The following is a 23038-nucleotide window of genomic DNA, read 5'->3' on the forward strand; positions in this document are numbered from 1 at the left end:
AACAATTTTGACGTTTTAAGCCATAGCGACAGGGTTGTATTTTTTTGGCGATTCTCATACCTGGCCTACCTATGAATTATTGTACCATGGTTCTACCATTAGTGTGGCCTGGACTAACCCTGCGTTTACAAATGACAGGACAGTTGACTTCATGTATTGATTGTCAAAATCCCACAACTTGCCTGTATGACGTAGGCGTCCAGACAACTGCGAAAACAGTTGTAAAATGATGAATGGAAATCACCGATTTCTTTTTGTTTTCCGTTTACATATTTTGTTTTGTACATATTCTTTTGTTTTCAGCACATTTGAATTTTCATCTCACTTCTTTTTCACAAAAATGTCAAAAATTTACCAACCCGGCTGTCTGTGAAAAACTGATGGACAGCTGAGAGACAAACGACAAATGTATGCATGTGTTAGTAAATCAGAGTTGTATGTGAAGACAAATTGTCTGGTGTAAACGCCTAGTAAGACTACAGCTCTGTTCCTTTACGTGCAAGAATCTTCAAGTTTTACCACTTTGTACTCGAAAAGCGTTCCTTTACTTCTGACACCATACAATTCATATGAGAGCAGTTCAAAACTTTTGCTACTTTTGCCGGTTTTACCATTTTCAAAAGTAAAGGAACAGACCATACACAAGACAGTCTGTCTGCAAATACAACTCTGATTTACTTATAGCCCGTTTCGACGGTACGTCGTTCGTTCTCTATTCGTTGTTCGACCCATAACTACGAATAAATTACTTATTCCTCCACACAAAATTCTATGAACGAACAACGATTTTTCTACGTTGTTCGATTAGAAATACTCTCTGAACGACGAATAAGTATGTCCCATCTCTAACAAATGAGAGAATTTATCGATAAAATTAATTATGACATGTCTAAATTCAAAATTGAAAAATTTATAGAAAACATAAAAATTTTTAGAAAAAAGGAAAAAGATAAATGGAAATTAATGAACTTAACATTTTATATAGATGCAGAAGGAAGATGGTAGTGTTTCCTTCTTAATTCCACACACATTTCTTGTCCATTAGTTCAAAATCGCGTAAAAAATCAGAAACAAAAAGGAAACAAATACCTGAAAGTCTGTATACACAAATATTGTTTTGACATGTCTCTCTCTCACTCTTTAATTTTGAAAATGGAAACATATAAAAATATATTGAAAATACAAAATTATTCAGAATTTATGAAAAAATGATTGAAATGTGTGTAGTTAAATATAGAAGATACTGTTACGAATGTAACTGATAGATTTACAGCGTGTTTTTGTAAAAAGTTTTTGCCCATTCGTTCGTCGATTTCATGAACGAAGACACCATTTGGTTTTCATAGCGATTGACGTTTGTATTCGTGTGACAAACAAATGAAAGCTTTTTATTTTCGTAATTTTTTAGGTTTTCGTAACAAAATCAGACGAACGAATACGTCAAAAATAAACGAATGGAAAAGACCCATCGTTTTGAATGAAAATTAAATAATTTGAGTAATAAATGGCACAAAACACACGAAAACTGGAAGGGAATGCAATTTTATTTATTTCCATAGAAGCACACGCGTATATGTACATCCGTTTCTTCATATTATCACAATTATTTTTGGACAAATTTGATTACATTTTTTCTTATTTTTTGTTTTTGCATCTGTTTATCGGGGTTGCCATCAAGTAACACATTTTACGTGCAGATGCCTATGAAATATTCACAAAATAAGTATCATGGAAACCCTGAAATATAAAAGCTTTTATGAAATAGACGAAAGCTTTCAGATAAAAACGAATGGTTCGTAAAATTTTACAAGAACCAAATTTTGAACCTATACGTTTTAGTACGAACGGTTCGTGTGACAGGCAAGCATTTTTACAAAAACACCCTGTTAAGTTAATTTAGTTTAATTTCCGTTAATTTTAAAATTTGAATTGTAACGTAAAGTCTTTATTACGCAGTTACTTTATTTAAGCAACAACAACTACCATGTAGAACTCTCTTCATTATTGTAGATGTTACTTTACCTTTTATTAATGTGCTTTTATTTGTCTTGCCATAATCATGTAATTATCGTTTAGTTCCTACTTCTTGTATTTCTTGCATTTGTTTGTTGTTGTAATTACGTCATTACTGTGCTTGTCGTCCGCCTGTATTCCCCCCATGTATGTATGTATGGTTGTTCGCTTAGTGCGAATGTGCGTCTGTGTGTTCGTTGCACAGATTCGAGGTGTTGCCAGACTTTCTGGATAATTCTAGACCAAGGAGACTTTGGGGTATAAATACAGGGGAACTGGCAATGACAAGTGAGTTGTGTTTTAAGCGTTGAATTGAACAGATCGATCAAAGGATAGCTGCGTGCTAACTAGAGACTTGCTGTGTGCTTAGTAATTAAAGTCGGTTCCGAATAAGTGTAATAAAGTAAATAAAGCATTGTAGAAACGTAATCTAAAACGAACCCTGTTTTATTTGGTACAAATCGTACTGGGGAATAAAACAACGTCTACACGGAGATTAGTTAAATCTAATTCCGTAACACTTGGTGTCAGAAGTGGGATTACGATCATCCTACCATGAAGTTTAAGGATCTGCGAGTGGAAGACTTGAAGAAGGAGCTAAGTAAGTTGGAGTTGTGTTCTACTGGCAACAAGGCCGAACTACAAAAACGCTTGTTGGAAGAGTTCGAGCGCCGTGGAATGAACATCGATGAATATGAGTTCGAGAAGGAGGAAGTCGAGTTATCGGCAAAGGGCGAATCCAGCGTTGAGGAAGTTTCGTCGGTAGCTGCCAGGGGTGACGATTTGAAATCAATGCTGGCTATGATGATGGAGAAATTAGATACTAAAATGGAAGAAAATTCCAGAAAGAGCGAAGAAACTTCCAGACTTGTGATGGAAATGAAAGCAGAAAATTGTCGAATGAGCGAAGAAAATTCCAGAAAATTGGAGGAAAGATTTGCCAAATTTGACGACAACTTAGAGGAAAAGTTAGAAGAGAACTCTAGAAAAATCGCTAAGGGCATGGAAGAGAAACTAGAGGTAAATTCTAGAACAATTAACTAGATATTGTCGAATGAGCGAAGAAAATTCCAGAAAATTGGAGGAAAGATTTGCCAAATTTGACGACAACTTAGAGGAAAAGTTAGAAGAGAACTCTAGAAAAATCGCTAAGGGCATGGAAGAGAAACTAGAGGTAAATTCTAGAACAATTAACGAGAAACTCGAGAACATCACGATGGTGATTGAAAAGAGAGTAGAAAACGTGGAGGTACAAATTAAAGAGTTGGATAAAAAGATTTTGTCTGTTGACGAGAAATTTCTGGCTCAAGATGAGAAGATTCTGGGCATAGAAAAGAAAATGTCGGAACTGGAAATTAAAGGCGGTCCAGTGAGAGCTATCCATAACGCGTTAAAAATTAAGCCTCCAGTGTTCGACGGCTCTACCTCTTTCTATGTGTTCAAATTACAGTTCGAGACATTGGCTGCTAGAGATTCTTGGAACGACAACGAAAAGGCGGTATCACTCCTTATGGCATTGAAGGGTGATGCTGCTGACGTATTACAGAGTATTCCCGCCGCTTCTAGAAACAGTTATGGGGATATAATGGCTGCTCTCGAACGTAAGTACGGTAGTGAACACAAGCAAGAGATCTACCGAATGGAACTGAGGGGAAGAGTCCAGAAGCCAAATGAGACCTTGCAAGACTTTGCGGCTGATGTAGAGCGGTTGGCGCAGTTGGCATATCCTGGAGAGACACATCCATTGGTGGACCGCATAAAGATTGAGACATTTGCTAGTGGTATTCGTGATCCAGAGATAAAATTTGCGACGTATGCGGCACCGATGGGAACATTTGCAGAAACCGTGTCATTTGCCCTGGCCCAAGAAACCGCGAAGATGCTGGTGAAATCTAAAGCTTACAACGTGCGGAGGCTGGAAATTGAGGATAACAATCCCCAGGCCGTTGTCGACCTGCTGAAAGATGCATTAATGCGTGTGAAACGAGGGGCTGCTAGAACGAAAAAGACTTGTTATAATTGTCGGAAAATTGGACACATGTCCCAAGAATGCAGATTGCAACAAGCAAGGCCCAGATCAGCCTCATCGCCTTCAAAAAGTGACGACCAACCGGTGGCCAAGAATCTGGAAAGAGAGACATCAGGTGAATCAAATAAAGTGAATTCCGTCAATCACGAGACGCCGCTGGCAGAGGATGAAAACGATGGTCCCACAATTTCTATAGCCATAGTCCAGCAGAAGAATCACAACTTAACGGTTAAAGGCTTTATCAATGGTGTATTGCGTACCTTGACATTGGACACCGGTGCAACAAAGTCCATTATTAGACCGGATTTGGTAAAATGGAAGGTATTGCCATTAAATGGAGTCAAGTTGCGGACGGCCACAGGCGAGACGGCAACGGTACATGGAAAGGCCTACCAAAGGCTAAGTATGGGTAGAAAATCTGTAAATTTCGATTGTATAGTGGCCGATATTGTGGACGAAGTTATACTTGGCTTGGACTTCATGATTGCCTTCGACATCAACCTGGACATAAAGCACCGTTTGATGACTTGGTCCAGTGTGGAAATACCGATAAGTGTGGGCTACAACGAGAAAAGCAAAAATCGCCTAAAAGCAGAATCCGGCGAGATCGCTGTCGATGTCCGTACGCTGAAGGTGGAAGCCGCCGACAAATGGCCCGTAGGAAAGTGGAAAAATCTCGCAACGAGGAGGAAAAAGCGAAGATGTACGTCGAGGAAAGGTCCATCGAAAAACGGCCGTACAGCTAGGAAGGACAAGTCCGAAGAAGACCAGGTGGCACTTAGGAAGGTGACCACGAAGAAAGAAGGTATAGCGTCGCGATTCCTGGAGAGAAAGCAACGTCGTCCAGAAGAGCAAGAGTCCAAAGCTGACGCAGTAGAGGGTACATCTAAATCAGTTGCCATCACTACAGAACGAGAACTGCGTCTAGTCAAGAGGAACAGGCTCAAGCGGGAGGCAGTGTTACCAATGTCCATGCCACCGAGAGGGAACTGTGCCTATTCGGGACGAACAGGCTTAAGCGGGAGGCAATGTTACGAATGTAACTGATAGATTTAAGTTAATTTAGTTTAATTTCCGTTAATTTAAAAATTTGAATTGTAACGTAAAGTCTTTATTACGCAGTTACTTTATTTAAGCAACAACAACTACCATGTAGAACTCTCTTCATTATTCTAGATGTTACTTTACCTTTTATTAATGTGCTTTTATTTGTCTTGCCATAATCATGTAATTATCGTTTAGTTCCTACTTCTTGTATTTCTTGCATTTGTTTGTTGTTGTAATTACGTCATTACTGTGCTTGTCGTCCGCCTGTATTCCCCCCATGTATGTATGTGAGTATGGTTGTTCGCTTAGTGCGAATGTGCGTCTGTGTGTTCGTTGCACAGATTCGAGGTGTTGCCAGACTTTCTGGATAATTCTAGACCAAGGAGACTTTGGGGTATAAATACAGGGGAACTGGCAATGACAAGTGAGTTGTGTTTTAAGCGTTGAATTGAACAGATCGATAAAAGGATAGCTGCGTGCTAACTAGAGACTTGCTGTGTGCTTAGTAATTAAAGTCGGTTCCGAATAAGTGTAATAAAGTAAATAAAGCGTTGTAGAAACGTAATCTAAAACGAACCCTGTTTTATTTGGTACAAATCGTACTGGGGAATAAAACAACGTCTACACGGAGATTAGTTAAATCTAATTCCGTAACAATACATTTGATGGAAAGTCTATTGCTTTTCTTATTCATTTAATGTACATATATTTTATGTGTTTTCGGTTAAAATTTTCGTGAAAACAAGGAAACAAAAATGAAGGCAATATTGTTTATGTTTCCGTTAATTACGAATGGTCTCGTGGAAACGGCGAACAACGTAATTGAAACGCTCGTGTGAACATGACATAACACATACATTTGTCGGCTGTCTCCCAACTGTCCATCATTTTTTCCAGACAGTCGGGTTACAAATTTTTGACATTTTTTGTAAAAATAAGTCGATGGTCAGACTAGCAAGGTTTCTTGAAACCAATTTCGTTAAAGTTTATTTTCAAGTTTCGTTAGTGTCCACACACGTCAACGTGAAATTTAAGATTTTTGCGTGTCCTCTTTATTTTGCCATTCGCGTTTGTTGTGTTTCTCATACAAATAAAAACTAAACAAACATAAATAAACTAAAAAACAACACAAAATAACTAACATTAATAATTAAATTAATATTAATAGTAAAATTTTCACTATTTCATTAATTAAATGTTTTTATTAAATCTTTTTATGCTTGTTTTGTTGCTAACGTTTGCTTGAGAAAATAAAAATGGAAGAAAAGGGAAGAAAAAATCTTGCAACGAATAACAAGAAGAGGCAACACAACAAACACAGAAAACCGTGTACACGGGTTTCACTACTTCATACCCCTCGCCTATAAACTTGACGTCGCCATGTTGAAATCGTGCTAGTCTAACCATCGAATAAGTGAGATAATAATTGAAAAGTGTTGAAAGCAAAAATAACATGAACAAAAAAATATGTGAACGGAAAACAAAATAAATAGACGATCTTCATTCATAATTCTACAACTCTTTCTGCAGTTGTCAGGACGCCTACGACACACAGGCAAGTAAGTCCCGGGCCACACTACAGTAATTTCACTGATATTTTGATATGAAATTATGCGTCTCTAGATCGACGTCCATAGTAGAGTAAAATCATAAAATTGCTGTAGTGGGGAATTCGATTTAAGAACACCTAATTTCATGAAAATTTTTTATGAAATTCACGCTAGTGTGGACCGGGACTAAGGGTGGAACAATGAAAGGTCGAGAACGAAATACGTACCATGGAAACGTTATGCCATGTTCATACCAGCATTTGAATAACGTCGTTCGTTCTCATAATTACGTACACGAATTAACCCGTTCATACGACATGGTACACAATTCATAGCAACATGATTCATATTTTCATAGTTTTTGTTTACTGATTGTAGAGAAAGTTTCAGCCAAAAGGCGAGTAAAGCTAATTGGTATAAACTGAAAAAATATGTGTCCTTCTTTCAGATATCTATCTAATATTAAATTATATTAGTTTCATTCATGCTTTCTATTTTTTCTCACAATGTTGGTGTTTTCAGTATATTTAAAAAATTTTCTATTTTAAAAATTAACGAGAGAGAGACCTGCCAAAATAACTTTTCGGTATACAGACTTTCCGGTAGGCATTTGATTTTTGTTTCTAAATTTGTACGCGAATTTTAAACGATAGAGAAGAAATGTAACTGCAATGAAAGATAAGACAAATGATGATTTGAATGTATACTAGTCGTTAAACCGTTTAGTTTTCATTCACATTTTGCAGTTTTTCTAAAAAGGTTTGGATTTTTAATACATTTTTAATTTTTTATTTTCCCTGTCATAATTTATTTCGATAAATTCTCTCATTTGTTAAGCGGGCCATAGACTATCAAATTGGCTTGTTCATCCGATGAACTCCTTCTGTACGTGTGTGCTTGATAAGTGTGTAGCAAAGCATTCAATCAGCCTTCAATCTGCAACCGAAATCTTCAAATTGTCCTCTAAAAAACTAATGAACTTAAAATTTTTTTATTTCTTTCCAAACACAATGTTTTCTTTTTTCAAAATTTCTTTTTGACAATTTTGAAAATAAACCCTATTCATCGGATTAATTGGGTTTCATTTTGAAAATCAAAACTAGTTTGATTTTCCTCAATCCATAAAATACACACATACATTCTCATATTTTGGAAAATGTACACATACTACTACAAATGTTGAAATCAAAATTTGATAGTGTATGGGGCGCTTTAGAGATGGGACATATTTTATCGTCGTTCTGAGAGTAATTTAAATTGAACAATGTACACAAATCGTTGTTCGTTCTCAATATTTTGTGTGGGAAATGAAGTAATTACATCGTAATTTGGGGTCGAACAACGAATAGAGAGCGAAACACCGTCAGTCTGAACAAGGCATTACATAACTATTAGTTCCATTCGTTGAACTCCTTATTCATCAAAGTGAACCAATGTGAGAAAGATTGTCATTGGTCATTGTTGTGTTGGTCAACTATTGTAGATCCCCGCTTTGTTATAAATTCAACGAAAATGTCTATCACTAAAATTTCAGATAATCAGTATATTTGGAATTTCCAAATATATTCTAAGAGCAATTACAATTTACCAAAAGAATTTTAATCTGGTACAATTGTAATTAATAATGAAACCCAATGGAGACTAATGGCAATATATACAACTTCTATTAATATCGAGATTTACATTGAATTGCTATCAGCGAGCGCCATGAAGACACTATTCCAAGTGCAGATATCTGAAGCACAACAAATTGTTACTAAGAAGATACCAGCAGACATTATAAGATCAAGAATATTTGCTTTGGAGTATCGGAACACAAATTCTCAAGGTACTACGTGCCATGAAATCAAGGTTGATATAAAACCCGTAGACAATACGCCAGTATGTTCCAGTCTTACGAAGGATCTTTACAATATTTTGACCAATAAAGAATTTAGCGATGTAACTGTTGTTGTACCATATGGTGCTATATTTAATGTCCACAAGTTAATATTATGTGCCCGCAGTCAAGTGTTTGCTGCTATGTTTCGCAATGACTCGCAAGAAAGTAAAACAAATCTTATACGGATTGATGATATGGATGCTGAAGTAATTGAAGAAATGTTAAAATTTATGTACACGTGTGGGAATATACCGAAAAAATGGCAGCAGAACTCTTTATTGCTGCTAACAAATATTCGCTTTTGGATTTGCAAACACTGTGTGAAGATATTTTAATTCAAACAATGGAAGTTGCTACAGTTGCTGATATCCTTTTGTTGGCCGATCGTCACGCTAATGAACGACTCAAAACTACGGCAGTTCAGTTTATAGTAAACAATATTAAAACCGTCAAATCAACAGAATGTTGGAAAAAACTACATAAAACTGATCATGAATTGTGCATTTATGTTTTGGAAAAAACCATCGAGGAACGTTTGTAGTTGTATAAGTAATTGTAATGCTTAGCACGCATGTGCGCTGAATATTTTCCCTTTACTTATTTGAACCAACAAAAATATCAATCTTTATGAATTCATTTTTTTGTGTTTTTTTTTTTAACTGTTTCGTGAACTATTTTAGAAAATATTTATGTTTAAACAAAAAATTAAAAAAATTTATGAACCAAAATAATATTCTCCCTTAAAAACTCTCTTTTATTTTTTCTTTGTATGAATAAATAAAACACGATTCATAAAAATCAACCGAATCCAAAAATTAGAAGTTGCCTACTTTTTTATGCAGGGTATAATTTATGGTCTGTTCCAGAGCTGCAAGAATCTACTATTTTTTTATATTTTTTTTAAATAACATAAAAAATTGTTATCGTTGTAAAAATTAATAGCTTCTTGCAGGGTTGTTATAACAAAAGCAAATCAATACTATTAGGGGGTTATTTGAGCTTTGGGTAAGTAAAGGGTGTTTTTTTAAAGTCCGATAGAACTTGAAATTGTAAAAAATAACACAAAAAATTAAATTGTAATCAATTTTTTTTTTATTCGAAAGATCAATACGTGACATTAACATTTGAAAATGATTTCGGGCATATGGGCACCGCGGCTGTTCTTGACGAAGTGCATTCTGGACGTCCAATTTTTGGCCACTTTTTCGAGCACTGCTGGCCGTATGTCACGAATAACACGAACAATGCTGGCCTCCAAGGCATCAATTGTTGCTGGTTTATCAGCATAAACCAGTGACTTCACGTAGCCCCACAGGAAATAATCGAGAGGTGTCAAATCGCACGACCTTGGAGGCCAATTGACAGGTCCACTTCTCGAAATCAACTTATCGCCAAATTTTGATTTCAATAAGTCTATGGTTGCGTTCGGCGTATGGCACGTAGCGCCATCCTGTTGAAACCACATCTCCTCCGGATCAATGTCATCCATATTTTCAAACAAAAAATCATTGATCATGGTGCGGTAACGATCTCCATTGACCGTAACGCGAGCTACGGCCTCATTTTTGAAGAAATAAGGTCCGATGATGCCACCGGCGTGAAAACCGCACCATACGGTGCATTTTTCTGGATGTATTGGAGTCTGTAGGGTCTCTTGTGGATTGGTCTCACTCCATATGCGGCAATTTTGCTTATTAACAAACCCGTTAAGCCAAAAATGCGCCTCATCGCTGAACGCCATACAAATGACGAAGTCTTCTATAAGTTGCGCGAATCGACGACTGATTTTCAAAGTAAATTTGGATAATTTCGTAGCGTTGTTCAAGCGTGAGTCTATTCATGATGATTTGTCAGAGTATACTGAAATAAATAAAAAAAAGTTTCATCAAAATTTAATTTTTTGTGTTACTTTTTACAATTTAAAGTTCTATCTAGCTTAAAAAAACACCCTTTAGAAACTAGCAGTATGTTTCCTGTAATCTGTTTGGCTAATGTATTGATTTTGTTAAATTTCTACCTGCGTTTTTGCAACTTTTGCCATTTGTTTCTGCCATTTTAGGGGAAAGTAATTTTTGACAATCCGCTCTTTTGCTAGCATTTGGTCTGTACCTTTACTTTTGAAAGTGGTAAAACCGGCAAAAGTAGCAAAAGTTGTAATCTGCTTACATATGAATTGTATGGTGTCTGAAGTAAAGGAACGCTTTTCGAGTAAAAAGTTGCAAAACTTGAAGATTCTTGCACGTAAAGGAACAGGGCTATTACCATACGGAATATAATGAAGCTATGTTCCTTTACGTGCAAGAATCTTCAAGTTTTACAACTTTTTACTCGAAAAGCGTTCCTTTACTTCAGAAACCATACAATTCATATGGAAGCAGATTACAACTTTTGCTACTTTTGCCGGTTTTACCACTTTCAAAAGTAAAGGAACAGACCATGAATATGCAGAATATTTGTTAAATTCCGTTAAATCTTTTCTAGCAGAAGTTTCAAGGCGCATTCACGTTGCCTAGACAACACAAGTAACTCATAGATGAGGCCACTATTGCCAGGTGAAAAAATATCATGTGTGTGTGAGAAAAGACGTGCTTTAATTTTTGTAATATCACTTACCGATTAAAAACATTTTTTTAAAAATATGTATATAATAACAGAGTTTAATTTACTAACGTTCAATTCAATAAGTTTATTATGTCGCCTGATTGCCTAGCTGACATAACATAATTTCTGACATAATATTAATAAAAGAACAAAGAAGGCCGAGCAAATTTCCCACTGGGCTGCCCTTTTCTTTTTTATTCTTTTGGCAGAAGCAAGCAGGCGAGGTAGTCCCAATTTACATTAGGCGAGTTTACTTGCGGCAATTGTCAGTTTGATGGAGAGGGAGTTGAGGTATATGGTAACCCTTTGCCTCTCAATACCCTCTCTCACCCACAAACTGGCAATTGCCGCAAGTAAACTCGCCTAATGTAAATTGGGACGTAGCTTATGTACCCAGTCCTTTAACTTGGTCTGTTCCTTTACTTTTGAAAATGGTAAAACCGGCAATAGTAGAAGTTGTACGCTTTTCGAGTAAAAAGTGGTAAAACTTGAAGATTCTTGCAAGTAAAGGAACAGAGCTACTATTTTAACATTTTACCCCTAATTAGAACAGCTGTTTCTGCCGTTACTTGCAAACAAAAGGCAATCATTCATGTTTGCGGCACGAATAACGACAATTTGTGAAGAATTGATTGGTGGTTAATTGCCAGTTGGGAAAATATTGGATGACGAAGAGGATAAACTCCCTTGACAATGGAGTAGAAGTCTTTGAATTAATTCCGTTAATATAAAATTGCCAAGGTTTTTAAACATCTGTTGTAAAACGGTAAAGCTATTCACCTTTCATTGATGACATATTAAAGAGAGGGCGTCCACGATCTTGACATTGAATGAGAGTGACAACAATTTACATTGAAACTCCCAGATGTTTTATCAATCAAAACATGAGCTGAGGAGTTCAACAACAACAACTAGAACAGGTGTCAATTGCCGATTAAAAACAAATTTTATACAATTAAATAACACAATATATTATCCCCTTAAAAACTTAAAGAAATCTATTAAAAATGAAAACAATCAATTTAAATGAAATCAAAGATCAACAAATCCTAGCAAAGAATTGGTTGGATTCATACGATACAATATTTACGGATTGTGATTGTAAGTAAAAAGGGTTGCCAAACTGTGATAAAATGGATATTAATTAAAAAAGGATATTAACTAAAAATCTCTTCTCTATTTCAGCCTCTATTTGGCAGGATGACGAAACTATTGCTGGAGCCCCAGAAACCATTAATGCCATGCAGGATATGGGCAAACAGGTGTACTTTGTTACAAATAACTGTACCAAAACCAGTGCCCAGTTGTGTGAAAAAGGGGCAAAGTTGGGTTTTTCGATTAAAAAAGAACAAATTATTGCCCCCAACTATTGCATAGCCGAATATTTGAAATTGCATTTAAAGCCCGAAGAGAAGGTGTATATTGTTGGTTGTCCGGCCATGGGTGAAGAATTGGATTCTGTGAATATACAACATTTTGGTGTGGGTGAAGATATTGTGGATCCTAACTGGGTTTCGATATTACCACAGGTAGACCGACAAGCAAAAACCGAAAAGATTGGTGCTGTTCTTGTGGGATTTGATGAACATTTTAGTTATAATAAAATGATTAAGGCTTCCAACTTTTTGGGACAAAATGAAAAGTGTATCTTTTTGGCAACAAATGCTGATGCAGTTTCCAAATTCCCGAAATTTAGTATACCCGGAACGGGAGCAATCTTAAGGGGTATTGAGGCATGTGTGGGTCGCGAGGCAAAAGTTGTGGGCAAACCAAATCCTTTGTTTTGTGCGCATTTGTTGGAAGCGGGGAAAGTTGATCCCAAGAGGACCCTTATGATTGGAGATTGGTATGTTAGATGGATTTTGAGAATAATTAACGCAATATTAATGATTTACTTTTTATGTTAGCTACAAAGCTGATGTCTTGTTTGGTAAAAATTGTGGTTTTTCTACCCTCTTGGTGGGTACTGGGCGCTACAAATGGTCTGATGTTGAAAAATTGCATAGGGAAGGTTTAAAGGATTACATACCAGACTTTTATGCTGCTTCTGTTTCGGATTTAAGAGCTTACCTGTGAGGCGGCTGATAGAATAGATTTCAAAACAAAAACAACACTTGTTAATTGTACAATAGCTGACTTTATTTGTTATTATATGTTAACAATTTTTTACTTAATATTAATTCATTTCCGTTAAAATCTAGTTTGGGACTTTGAAGTGAAAGTTCATTATATCTACAGAATAACGTTAAGTTACCGTTGTTAGTGTGAATATTTATAGAATGAATTCTATTTAAACAAATTATGTCGCCTAGGAAATTCCCATCTTAATCTAAAGATAATAGATTTATTTTTATATTTGCAATAAAATTATTTACTTAATCTTAAATTAATTTAATCATAATTAAATCATATCTTGTGCTAAATTGGACAACTTCCAACCTATCATATCTTCTCCATGGTTATACAACGTACACTTTTTCTGATAAGAACTAAGCTAAGCAAATGCTGAAGAATATTATCATCAAAATAGAGTGTGTCTCTATATGGATCTAAATACAGGTTTATTAGTTGTGAACCCAAACTGCCCAAAACAAACGACCTAAAAGTTTTGCAACCACTTGGAACTCTAAATACTCAAATTTATTAAAATTCCCAATATTTTGAGGTTATGTAAAAGGGGACTACATAAATGTTTGGGACTATAGTGTTGTTAAAATAATATATTTTACCCAAATCTGTAAAAAAATGATTGCTAATATCTGCCAAATATTCATATTTTGAGGTTATGTCGTGTTAAATACAATGTATGTTTAAGAAGCGACATTCTACAACAAATAAAAGGATAAGAAACAGTAATTGTAGAAACAGTTAGCCAATGATGGACATTTTAGGATAGTAAATTTTGTATCTACTGAGAACCCAAAAATTTCTTGCTATTTATAGCTCTGTTCCTTTACGTGCAAGAATCTTCAAGTTTAACCACTTTTTACTCGAAAAGCATACTTTACTTTATATGGGAGCAGTTTACAACTTTTACTACTTTTGCCGGTTTTATCATTTTCAAAAGTAAAGGAACAGGCCCTATGTTTATACAATCATACTTTTTCGTTTTTGGGAATTCAAAAAATTCCCATGAAATGTTTTCCCCAGTTTTAAGTTTTTCTTTTAATTCAATTTTTCTTTTTGCAAAAAGTGTTTGGCAATTTAGTCAGAAGAAATCATAGCTCAAATTATTGTAAGCAGAGGCGAAATTATTTCAAATTTAAGATAATAACTTTTGAAATGAACTGAATGATCCGATTTAACCATTTTCTTTATCAGTTTACTTTCCCTCTCTGTATTCACTCCTTCGCCAATTGTCCCTACTTTGAATTTTTAATTTCCAATTAGTCTATTTATTTTCCCCCCTCTTGCCACAAATTGATTTCTTCCTTTCCCACGTATCGCAACGTGTCTAAATTGCCAAAAGGTAACATCAAGTGGTCGAATTACTGTGCGCCAATATCCTTGAGCTTCGTGACAAATATCCATACCAATAGAACATATTGATCAGTAGAAAGAGTATGGGAAAAACTATGCGTGAGGCACGATCAATTTTCGACACCGAATTATATTGTGGAGTACGTTTGCCCTTGCGCCGGGCATCCAATTCTTCGCGGCGATAATAGGACATACGACGGCGACCGGAATATTTTTTTGGAGTAACATCTGGAAAGAGAGGAAAGAGAAAAGTATATAAAATTTATAATTTCTATAAGAAAGTGTTATACAAAAAACACAACACATTTATATTACGGAAAAGTGTTATACCACACAATTTACTTTTGGAAAAGTTTTATACAACAAATTTCCGATAAGTAAATGTATTATACAATACTTTTCCGATAAGGAAAAGTGTTATACAAGCCAATTTCTATAAGTAAAAGTGTTATACAACACATTTCCGATAAGGAAAAGTGTTATACAATACTCTTCCAATATGGAAAAGTGTTATACAAGCCATTTTCTATAAGGGAATATAAAAAAGATTTCCTATATGGAAAAGTGTCATACAACACCTTTCCGACTTAACGGAAAAGTGTTATACAACAAATTTTCTTAACGGAGAAGTGTTATACAACACATTTCCTTAACGGAAAAGTGTTATACAAAACATCTACTTTACGGAAAAGTGTTATACAGCACATTTACTTTACGGCCGAGTGTTATAAACGCAAATTCTTTATGAAAAAGTGATATATAACACATTTCCGATAAGAAAAAGTGTTATACAACATATTTCCTATACGGAAAAGTGTTATATAACACATGTATTATAGGGAAAGATTTATACAGCGCTTTTGCCATGCGGAAAACTGTTATACAACACATTATCTTAACGGAAAAGTGTTATACAACACATTTACACTACTTTACTGCACATTTTCCATACGGAAAAGTGTTATACAATTCAATTTCTTTACATATAGGTGTTATGCAACAATTTTCCTATACGGAAAACTGTTAAAAGATTATTTTTTGGTACGGAAATGCATTATACAACACATTTCCTATACACAAAAGTGTTATACAACACATTTCCTATACACAAAAGTGTTATACAACACCTTTCCTAGACGGAAAAGTGTTATACAACAAAAGTGTTATACATAAAGAAAAGTTAGACAGCACATTTACCATACGGAAGAGAGCTATACAACACAATTTCGTTTCGTAAAAGTGTTATACAACAAATTTCCGATAAGCAAATGCGTCATACAATACTCTTCCGATAAGGAAAAGCGTTATACAAGCCATGTTCTATAAGAAAAAATGTTATAAAACATATTACTCATATGAAAAAGTGTTAAAAAACAACATTCCTGTACTTAAAAGTGTTATACAACACATGTTCTATATACCTTTCCAACACGGAAAAGTGTTATACAACACCTTTCCTATACTGAAAAGTGTTATACAACGCATTTTCTGCAGCTACAGCAAATTTGCTGTACAGAAAAGTGTTATACAACACCTTTCTTTTACTGAAAATTGTTATACAACACCTTTCCTATGCGGAAAAGTTTTATACAATACATGTTCTACATGTACAGCACATTTGCTGTGCAAAAAAGTGTTATACAGAACCTTTACTTTACTGAACAGATTTATAAAAAACATGTTCTATACGAAAAAGTGTTATACAAAACATTTTCTAACGGGAAAGTGTTACACAACACATCTACTTTACGGAAACTTGTTATACAGCAGATTTACCTTACGGAAAATTGTTATACAACACATTTCCAATTAGAAAAAGAGTTATAAAATACTCTTTCGATAGGGAAAAGTTTTATACAACATATTGCCTACACGGTAAAGTGTTATACAACACACTTCTTATAAGGAAAACTGTTATAAAACTAGTTTTATATAAGGACAAGTGTTATACAACACATGCCCTATACGAAAAAGTGTTATACAGTACATTTGCTATGCGGAAAAGTGTTATACAACACCTTTCCTATACTGAAAAGTGCTATACAACACATTTTCTACAGCTACAGCACATTTGCTATGCGGAAAAGTGTTATACAACACCTTTCCTTTACTGAAAAGTGTTATACAACACCTTTTCTATACGGAAATGCTTTATACAACACATGTTCTACATGTACAGCACATTTGCTGTGCAAAAAGTGTTATACAGAACCTTTACTTTACTGAACAGTTTTATACAACACATGTTCTATACGAAAAATGTGTTATACAAAACATTTTCTAACGGGAAAGTGTTATACAACACATCTACTTTACGGAAAATTGTTATACAGCATATTTACTTTACGAAAAAGTATTATACAACACATTTTCGATAAGAAAAAATGTTATAAAATACTCTTCCGATATGGAAAAGTGTTATACAGTACATTTCCTATACGGAAAAGAGTTATACAACACCTTTGCTATAGGGAAAAGTGTTATACAACACCTTTACTATACTGAAAAGTGTTATACAACACGTGACCAATATGGAAAGTGTTATACAACACATTTCCGATAAGAAAAAGAGTTATAAAATGCTCTTCCGATAGGGAAAAGTTTTATACAACACATTTCCTATACGAAAAAAAACCTTATACGAAACATTTCCTATAAGGAAAAGTGTTACACAACTCATTTCCTTAACGAAAAGGTTTTATACAACGCATCTACTTTACGGAAAACTGTTATACTGCTCATTTACCTTAGGGAAAAGTGTTATACAAATAAATTTCTTTACGGAAAAGTGTTATGCAGCACATTTCCTTTACGGAAAAGTATTACGAAATATTTTTTACAGTATTCCTACACATTTCCTTCCTAGAAATGTTATAAACAATTTTTATTGTAACACCCACATGATCCCCCACATACCTTCATTCACCCTCAGGTGAATCTCTTCCCCATCTTCATCCGATGATCCAAAATGTGTTTTATGGCGACGTTTTTGCCTGCAACCAGACCACTGCAAAAACTGACTCCAACAATTCATCCACGACGATTGTCGACGATATTTGCTATCACGTGATTGCCTCCGCTGCCTTCTTGAACCTCCCTTGGGAATATTAATGGAACACATTGCAAGCGGTATAACTTCATAGATTTTCGTTTCTGTGCTGCTGTTGGTGTCTTCATATTCTGGAGACATACCTGTCATACCTATTTTATGAGTTTGGCGCACCGCACTTTCCGTTTCGGTATCAGAATCCAATTCTTCAATTATAAAGTAACATTCTCCCGACCCGTATTTCGTGAAATAATGGACAACGGCAAATTGTAGAATGGTGGCGAAAATGAATGCAAACGAAAGGAAAACAAAGAAATCCAAAGCTGTTGGGTAGGGTACTTTGGGTAGATCGGTACGAGCCTCTAAACCCAAGAATGTCATGGTCAGTACAGTTGTTATGCCCAAAGAGACACGATCGGCTGTTGCTTCACGATTCAACCAAAACGATACCCATGAAAGGACTACCAAAAGGCAGCAGGGTCCATAGACTTGGATGAGGAAGTTACCCATATGGCGCTGCAGGTGGAAGTTGACCATCAACATGGAGTATTCGGCTGAAAGTAAAAAGAGAAAATATTTTTGCGATAGATTAGGTGCTGTTATGGTGATTCACATAATATATTGGTCCGAGTTGAAACATTTTGCCTCAATCACCTGACGACAGCCTAAAATTATGCATCATACATGAAGAAAACTCTGTGATAATCGTTTACACATTCATTGTTAAATCATGCATGAAATAAGAAGCAGGTCTGGAGCCATTCACAAAACCAACTTGTCTAATTAACCAAATTGATTTTCATAATCCAGTTAAGCCGATACAATTAATTTCCCGGTCACGCCTCATTTAACGGTCTAAGACCGTTCCAACCAGCCATCTATCACCTTTTGCCCATGACCATTCTTTTATTGATTCATGAACATTCATGCATATCCTTTAGTAGATTGCCACCTTGTCATGTGCGTACACACACAGACACATCAAGATACTTCGAAGTGGTTCAAGCAGCCAACCAGTCTGCCAACCGACCAGTCAACCGAATACCAAACAATTTAAATGGCCTTAATTGATACGAAAAATCATAATTGTTATAATGATGTTGTGGCGTTAATGATGACGATAATGACAATCAAGAAGGACCTCCGTCATTTGATGGTAGAAGGATGTGTTGTTCGGCGGACGGAATGCATGGTTTGTTCGTCAACAAAAGCGAGAAAGACATGTTTTCATGCAAATTTCCTTTCCAAATTATCATGTAAATGGTCATGTCCATGTTAACTATCGACGTTAAGTTGAGCAGTTATTGCAAGAGGCGAGGTATATGCCACTTAATACCAATTGTAGACAATGAGGCGAAGAAGGACAGTCATAAAAGTTAATAGTACGCATCAGTTTTTATAAAAAAACATGTGATCGTCAACTATTTTTATAGAAAAAGTTGTCGATAACAACTTTTTTCACGAAAATAGTTATCGATAACAACTTTTTCTACGGAAATGGTTGTCGATAACAACTTTTTCCACGGAAATGCTTGTAAGTAACATTTTTTTCCATGAAAATAGTTGTCGACAACAACTTTTTCCATGAAAATAGTTGTCGACAACAACTTTTTCCATGAAAATAGTTGTCTATAACAACTTTTTTCACGAAAATAGTTATCGATAACAACTTTTTCTATAGAAATAGTTGTCGATAACAACTTTTTCTATAGAAATAGTTGTCGATAACAACTTTTTCTATAGAAATAGTTGTCGATAACAACTTTTTCTATAGAAATAGTTGTCGATAACAACTTTTTCTATAGAAATAGTTGTCGATAACAACTTTTTCTATAGAAATATTTGTCGATAACAACTTTTTCTATAGATATAGTTGTCGATAACAACTTTTTCCATGGAAATAGTTGTCGATAACAACTGTTTCCATGGAAATAGTTGTCGATAACAACTTTTTCCATGGAAATAGTTGTCGATAACAACTTTTTCCATGAAAATGATTGCCGATAACAACTTTTTCCATGAAAATAGTTGTCGATAACAATTTTTCCCTGAAAATAGTTGTCGATAACAACTTTTTCCATGAAAATAGTTGTCGATAACAACTTTTTCCATTGAAATGATTGTCGATAACAACTTTTGCCATGGAAATGGTTGTCGATAACAACTTTTTCCATGAAAATCGTTGTCGATAACAACTTTTTCCATGGGAATAGTTGTTGATAATAACTATTTTCATGGATATAGTTGTCGATAACAACTTTTTCCATGGAAATAGTTGTCGACAACAACTTTTTCCATGGAAATAGTTGTCGATAACAACTTTTTCCATGGAAATAGTTGTCGATAACAACTTTTTCCATGGAAATAGTTGTCGATAACAACTTTTTCCATGGAAACAGTTGTCGATAACAACTTTTTCCATGGAAATAGTTGTCGATAACAACTTTTTCCATGGAAATAGTTGTCGATAACAACTTTTTCCATGAAAATGATTGCCGATAACAACTTTTTCCATGAAAATAGTTGTCGATAACAACTTTTTCCATGAAAATGATTGCCGATAACAACTTTTTCCATGAAAATAGTTGTCGATAACAACTTTTTCTATAGAAATATTTGTCGATAACAGCTTTTTCTATAGAAATTGTTGTCGATAACAAGTTTTTACATGGAAATAGTTGTCGATAACAAGTTTTTCCATAGTTGTCGATAACAACTTTTTCCATCGAAATAGTTGTCGATAACAACTTTTTCTATGGAAATAGTTGTCGATAACAACTTTTTCCATGGAAATAGTTGTCGATAACAACTTTTTCCATGAAAATGATTGCCGATAACAACTTTTTCCATGAAAGTAGTTGTCGATAACAACTTTTTCTATAGAAATATTTGTCGATAACAGCTTTTTCTATAGAAATTGTTGTCGATAACAACTATTTCTGTAGAAATAGTTGTCGATAACAACATTTTCTTTGAAATGGCTGTCGATAACAACTTTTTCTATAGAAATAGTTGTCGATAACAATTTTTTCTCTAGACATATTTGTTGATAACAGCTTTTTCTATAGAAATTGTTGTCGATAACAACTTTTTCTGTAGAAATAGTTGTCGATAACAACATTTTCTTTAGAAATAGCTGTCGATAACAATTTTTTCTATAGAAATAGTTGTCGATAACAATTTTTTCTAAAGAAATAGTTGCCGATAACAACTTTTTCTATAGAAATAGTTGTCGATAACAAGTTTTTCCATCGAAATAGTTGTCGATAACAACTTTTTCTATGGAAATAGTTGTCGATAACAACTTTTTCAATGGATATACTTGTCGATAACAACTTTTTCCATCGAAATGGTTGTCGATAACAAGTTTTTACATGGAAATAGTTGTCGATTACAAGTTTTTCCATAGTTGTCGATAACAACTTTTTCCATCGAAATAGTTGTCGATAACAACTTTTTCTATGGAAATAGTTGTCGATAACAACTTTTTCCATGAAAATGATTGCCGATAACAACTTTTTCCATGAAAATAGTTGTCGATAACAACTTTTTCTATAGAAATATTTGTCGATAACAGCTTTTTCTATAGAAATTGTTGTCGATAACAACTATTTCTGTAGAAATAGTTGTCGATAACAACATATTCTTTAGAAATGGCTGTCGATAACAACTTTTTCTATAGAAATAGTTGTCGATAACAATTTTTTCTCTAGACATATTTGTTGATAACAGCTTTTTCTATAGAAATTGTTGTCGATAACAACTTTTTCTGTAGAAATAGTTGTCGATAACAACATTTTCTTTAGAAATAGCTGTCGATAACAATTTTTTCTATAGAAATAGTTGTCGATAACAATTTTTTCTAAAGAAATAGTTGCCGATAACAACTTTTTCTATAGAAATAGTTGTCGATAACAAATTTTTCTATAGAAATAGCTGTTGATAACAACTTTTTCTATAGAAATAGTTGTCGATAACAAATTTTTCTATAGAAATAGCTGTCGATAACAACTTTTTCTATAGAAATAGTTGTCGATAACAACTTTTCCTATAAAAATAGTTATCGATAACAACTTTTTCTATAGAAATATTTGTCGATAACAGTTTTTTCTATAGAAATTGTTGTCGATAACAACTTTTTCTGTAGAAATAGTTGTCGATAACAACTTTTTCTATGGAAATAGTTGTCGATAACAACTTTTTCCATGGATATACTTGTCGATAACAACTTTTTCCATCGAAATGGTTGTCGATAACAAGTTTTAACATGGAAATAGTTGTCGATAACAAGTTTTTCCATAGTTGTCGATAACAACTTTTTCCATCGAAATAGTTGTCGATAACAACTTTTTCTATGGAAATAGTTGTCGATAACAACTTTTTCTATGGAAATAGTTGTCGATAACAACTATTTCCATGAAAATGATTGCCGATAACAACTTTTTCCATGAAAACAGTTGTCGATAACAACTTTTTCTATAGAAATATTTGTCGATAACAGCTTTTTCTATAGAAATTGTTGTCGATAACAACTATTTCTGTAGAAATAGTTGTCGATAACAACATTTTCTTTAGAAATGGCTGTCGATAACAACTTTTTCTATAGAAATAGTTGTCGATAACAATTTTTTCTCTAGACATATTTGTTGATAACAGCTTTTTCTATAGAAATTGTTGTCGATAACAACTTTTTCTGTAGAAATAGTTGTCGATAACAACATTTTCTTTAGAAATAGCTGTCGATAACAATTTTTTCTATAGAAATAGTTGTCGATAACAATTTTTTCTAAAGAAATAGTTGCCGATAACAACTTTTTCTATAGAAAAAGTTGTCGATAACAAATTTTTCTATAGAAATAGCTGTTGATAACAACTTTTTCTATAGAAATAGTTGTCGATAACAAATTTTTCTATAGAAATAGCTGTCGATAACAACTTTTTCTATAGAAATAGTTGTCGATAACAACTTTTCCTATAGAAATAGTTATCGATAACAACTTTTTCTATAGAAATATTTGTCGATAACAGTTTTTTCTATAGAAATTGTTGTCGATAACAACTTTTTCTGTAGAAATAGTTGTCGATAACAACATTTTCTTTAGAAATAGCTGTCGATAACAACTTTTTCTATAGAAATATTTGTCGATAACAACTTTTTCTACAGAAATAGTTGTCGATAACAACTTTTTCTACAGAAATAGTTGTCGATAACAACTTTTTTCATGGAAATAGTTGTCGATAACAAGTTTTTCCATAGAAATAGGTGTCGATAACAACTTTTTCCATGAAAATAATTGCCGATAACAACTTTTTCCATGGAAATGATTGTCGATAACAAACCTTTCCATGAAAATAGTTGCCGATAACAACTTTCTCCATGGAAATGG

At 34.2% G+C, this 23038-nt stretch overlaps 2 protein-coding genes across 7 annotated transcripts in view; one reads left to right on the forward strand and one right to left on the reverse strand.

Moving 5' to 3' along the window:
- The first annotated feature begins 11958 nt into the window (after positions 1 to 11958).
- LOC141401862 (glycerol-3-phosphate phosphatase-like) lies at positions 11959 to 13508 on the forward strand. The gene is made up of 3 exons (XM_073982417.1): positions 11959 to 12223; positions 12308 to 12968; positions 13030 to 13508. Exons 1-3 carry the CDS (start codon positions 12130 to 12132, stop codon positions 13196 to 13198), a joined length of 924 nt encoding a protein of 307 aa, XP_073838518.1. The 5' UTR covers positions 11959 to 12129; the 3' UTR covers positions 13199 to 13508.
- A 788-nt stretch (positions 13509 to 14296) lies between these two features.
- The window catches only part of Grd (gamma-aminobutyric acid type A receptor subunit Grd), an 88392-nt gene continuing 79650 nt past the window's right edge, over positions 14297 to 23038 (reverse strand). For all 6 annotated transcript variants that reach the window (XM_073982414.1, XM_073982410.1, XM_073982411.1 and 3 more), the window contains exons 7-8: positions 17519 to 18205; positions 14297 to 14830 (exon numbers count right to left, since the gene is read on the reverse strand). In XM_073982414.1, coding sequence (XP_073838515.1) covers positions 14598 to 14830; positions 17519 to 18205 — 920 coding nt within the window. In that variant the 3' untranslated portion in view covers positions 14297 to 14597. The remainder of the gene's footprint in view (positions 14831 to 17518; positions 18206 to 23038) is intronic.

Source organism: Musca autumnalis, unplaced genomic scaffold, assembly GCF_047663935.1.
Source record: "Musca autumnalis isolate F117 unplaced genomic scaffold, ASM4766393v1 scaffold_4, whole genome shotgun sequence".
Lineage (NCBI taxonomy): Eukaryota > Metazoa > Arthropoda > Insecta > Diptera > Muscidae > Musca > Musca autumnalis.

What these genes read in the sequence shown, in the direction of transcription:
- LOC141401862 (XM_073982417.1), top strand. Translation starts at nt 12,130, where the DNA reads ATGAAAACAATCAATTTAAATGAAATCAAAGATCAACAAATCCTAGCA. An exon ending in AATATTTACGGATTGTGATT is followed by an intron (nt 12,224 to 12,307) that starts GTAAGTAAAAAG and finishes TCTCTATTTCAG; the next exon opens with CCTCTATTTGGCAGGATGAC. An exon ending in ACCCTTATGATTGGAGATTG is followed by an intron (nt 12,969 to 13,029) that starts GTATGTTAGATG and finishes TTTTTATGTTAG; the next exon opens with CTACAAAGCTGATGTCTTGT.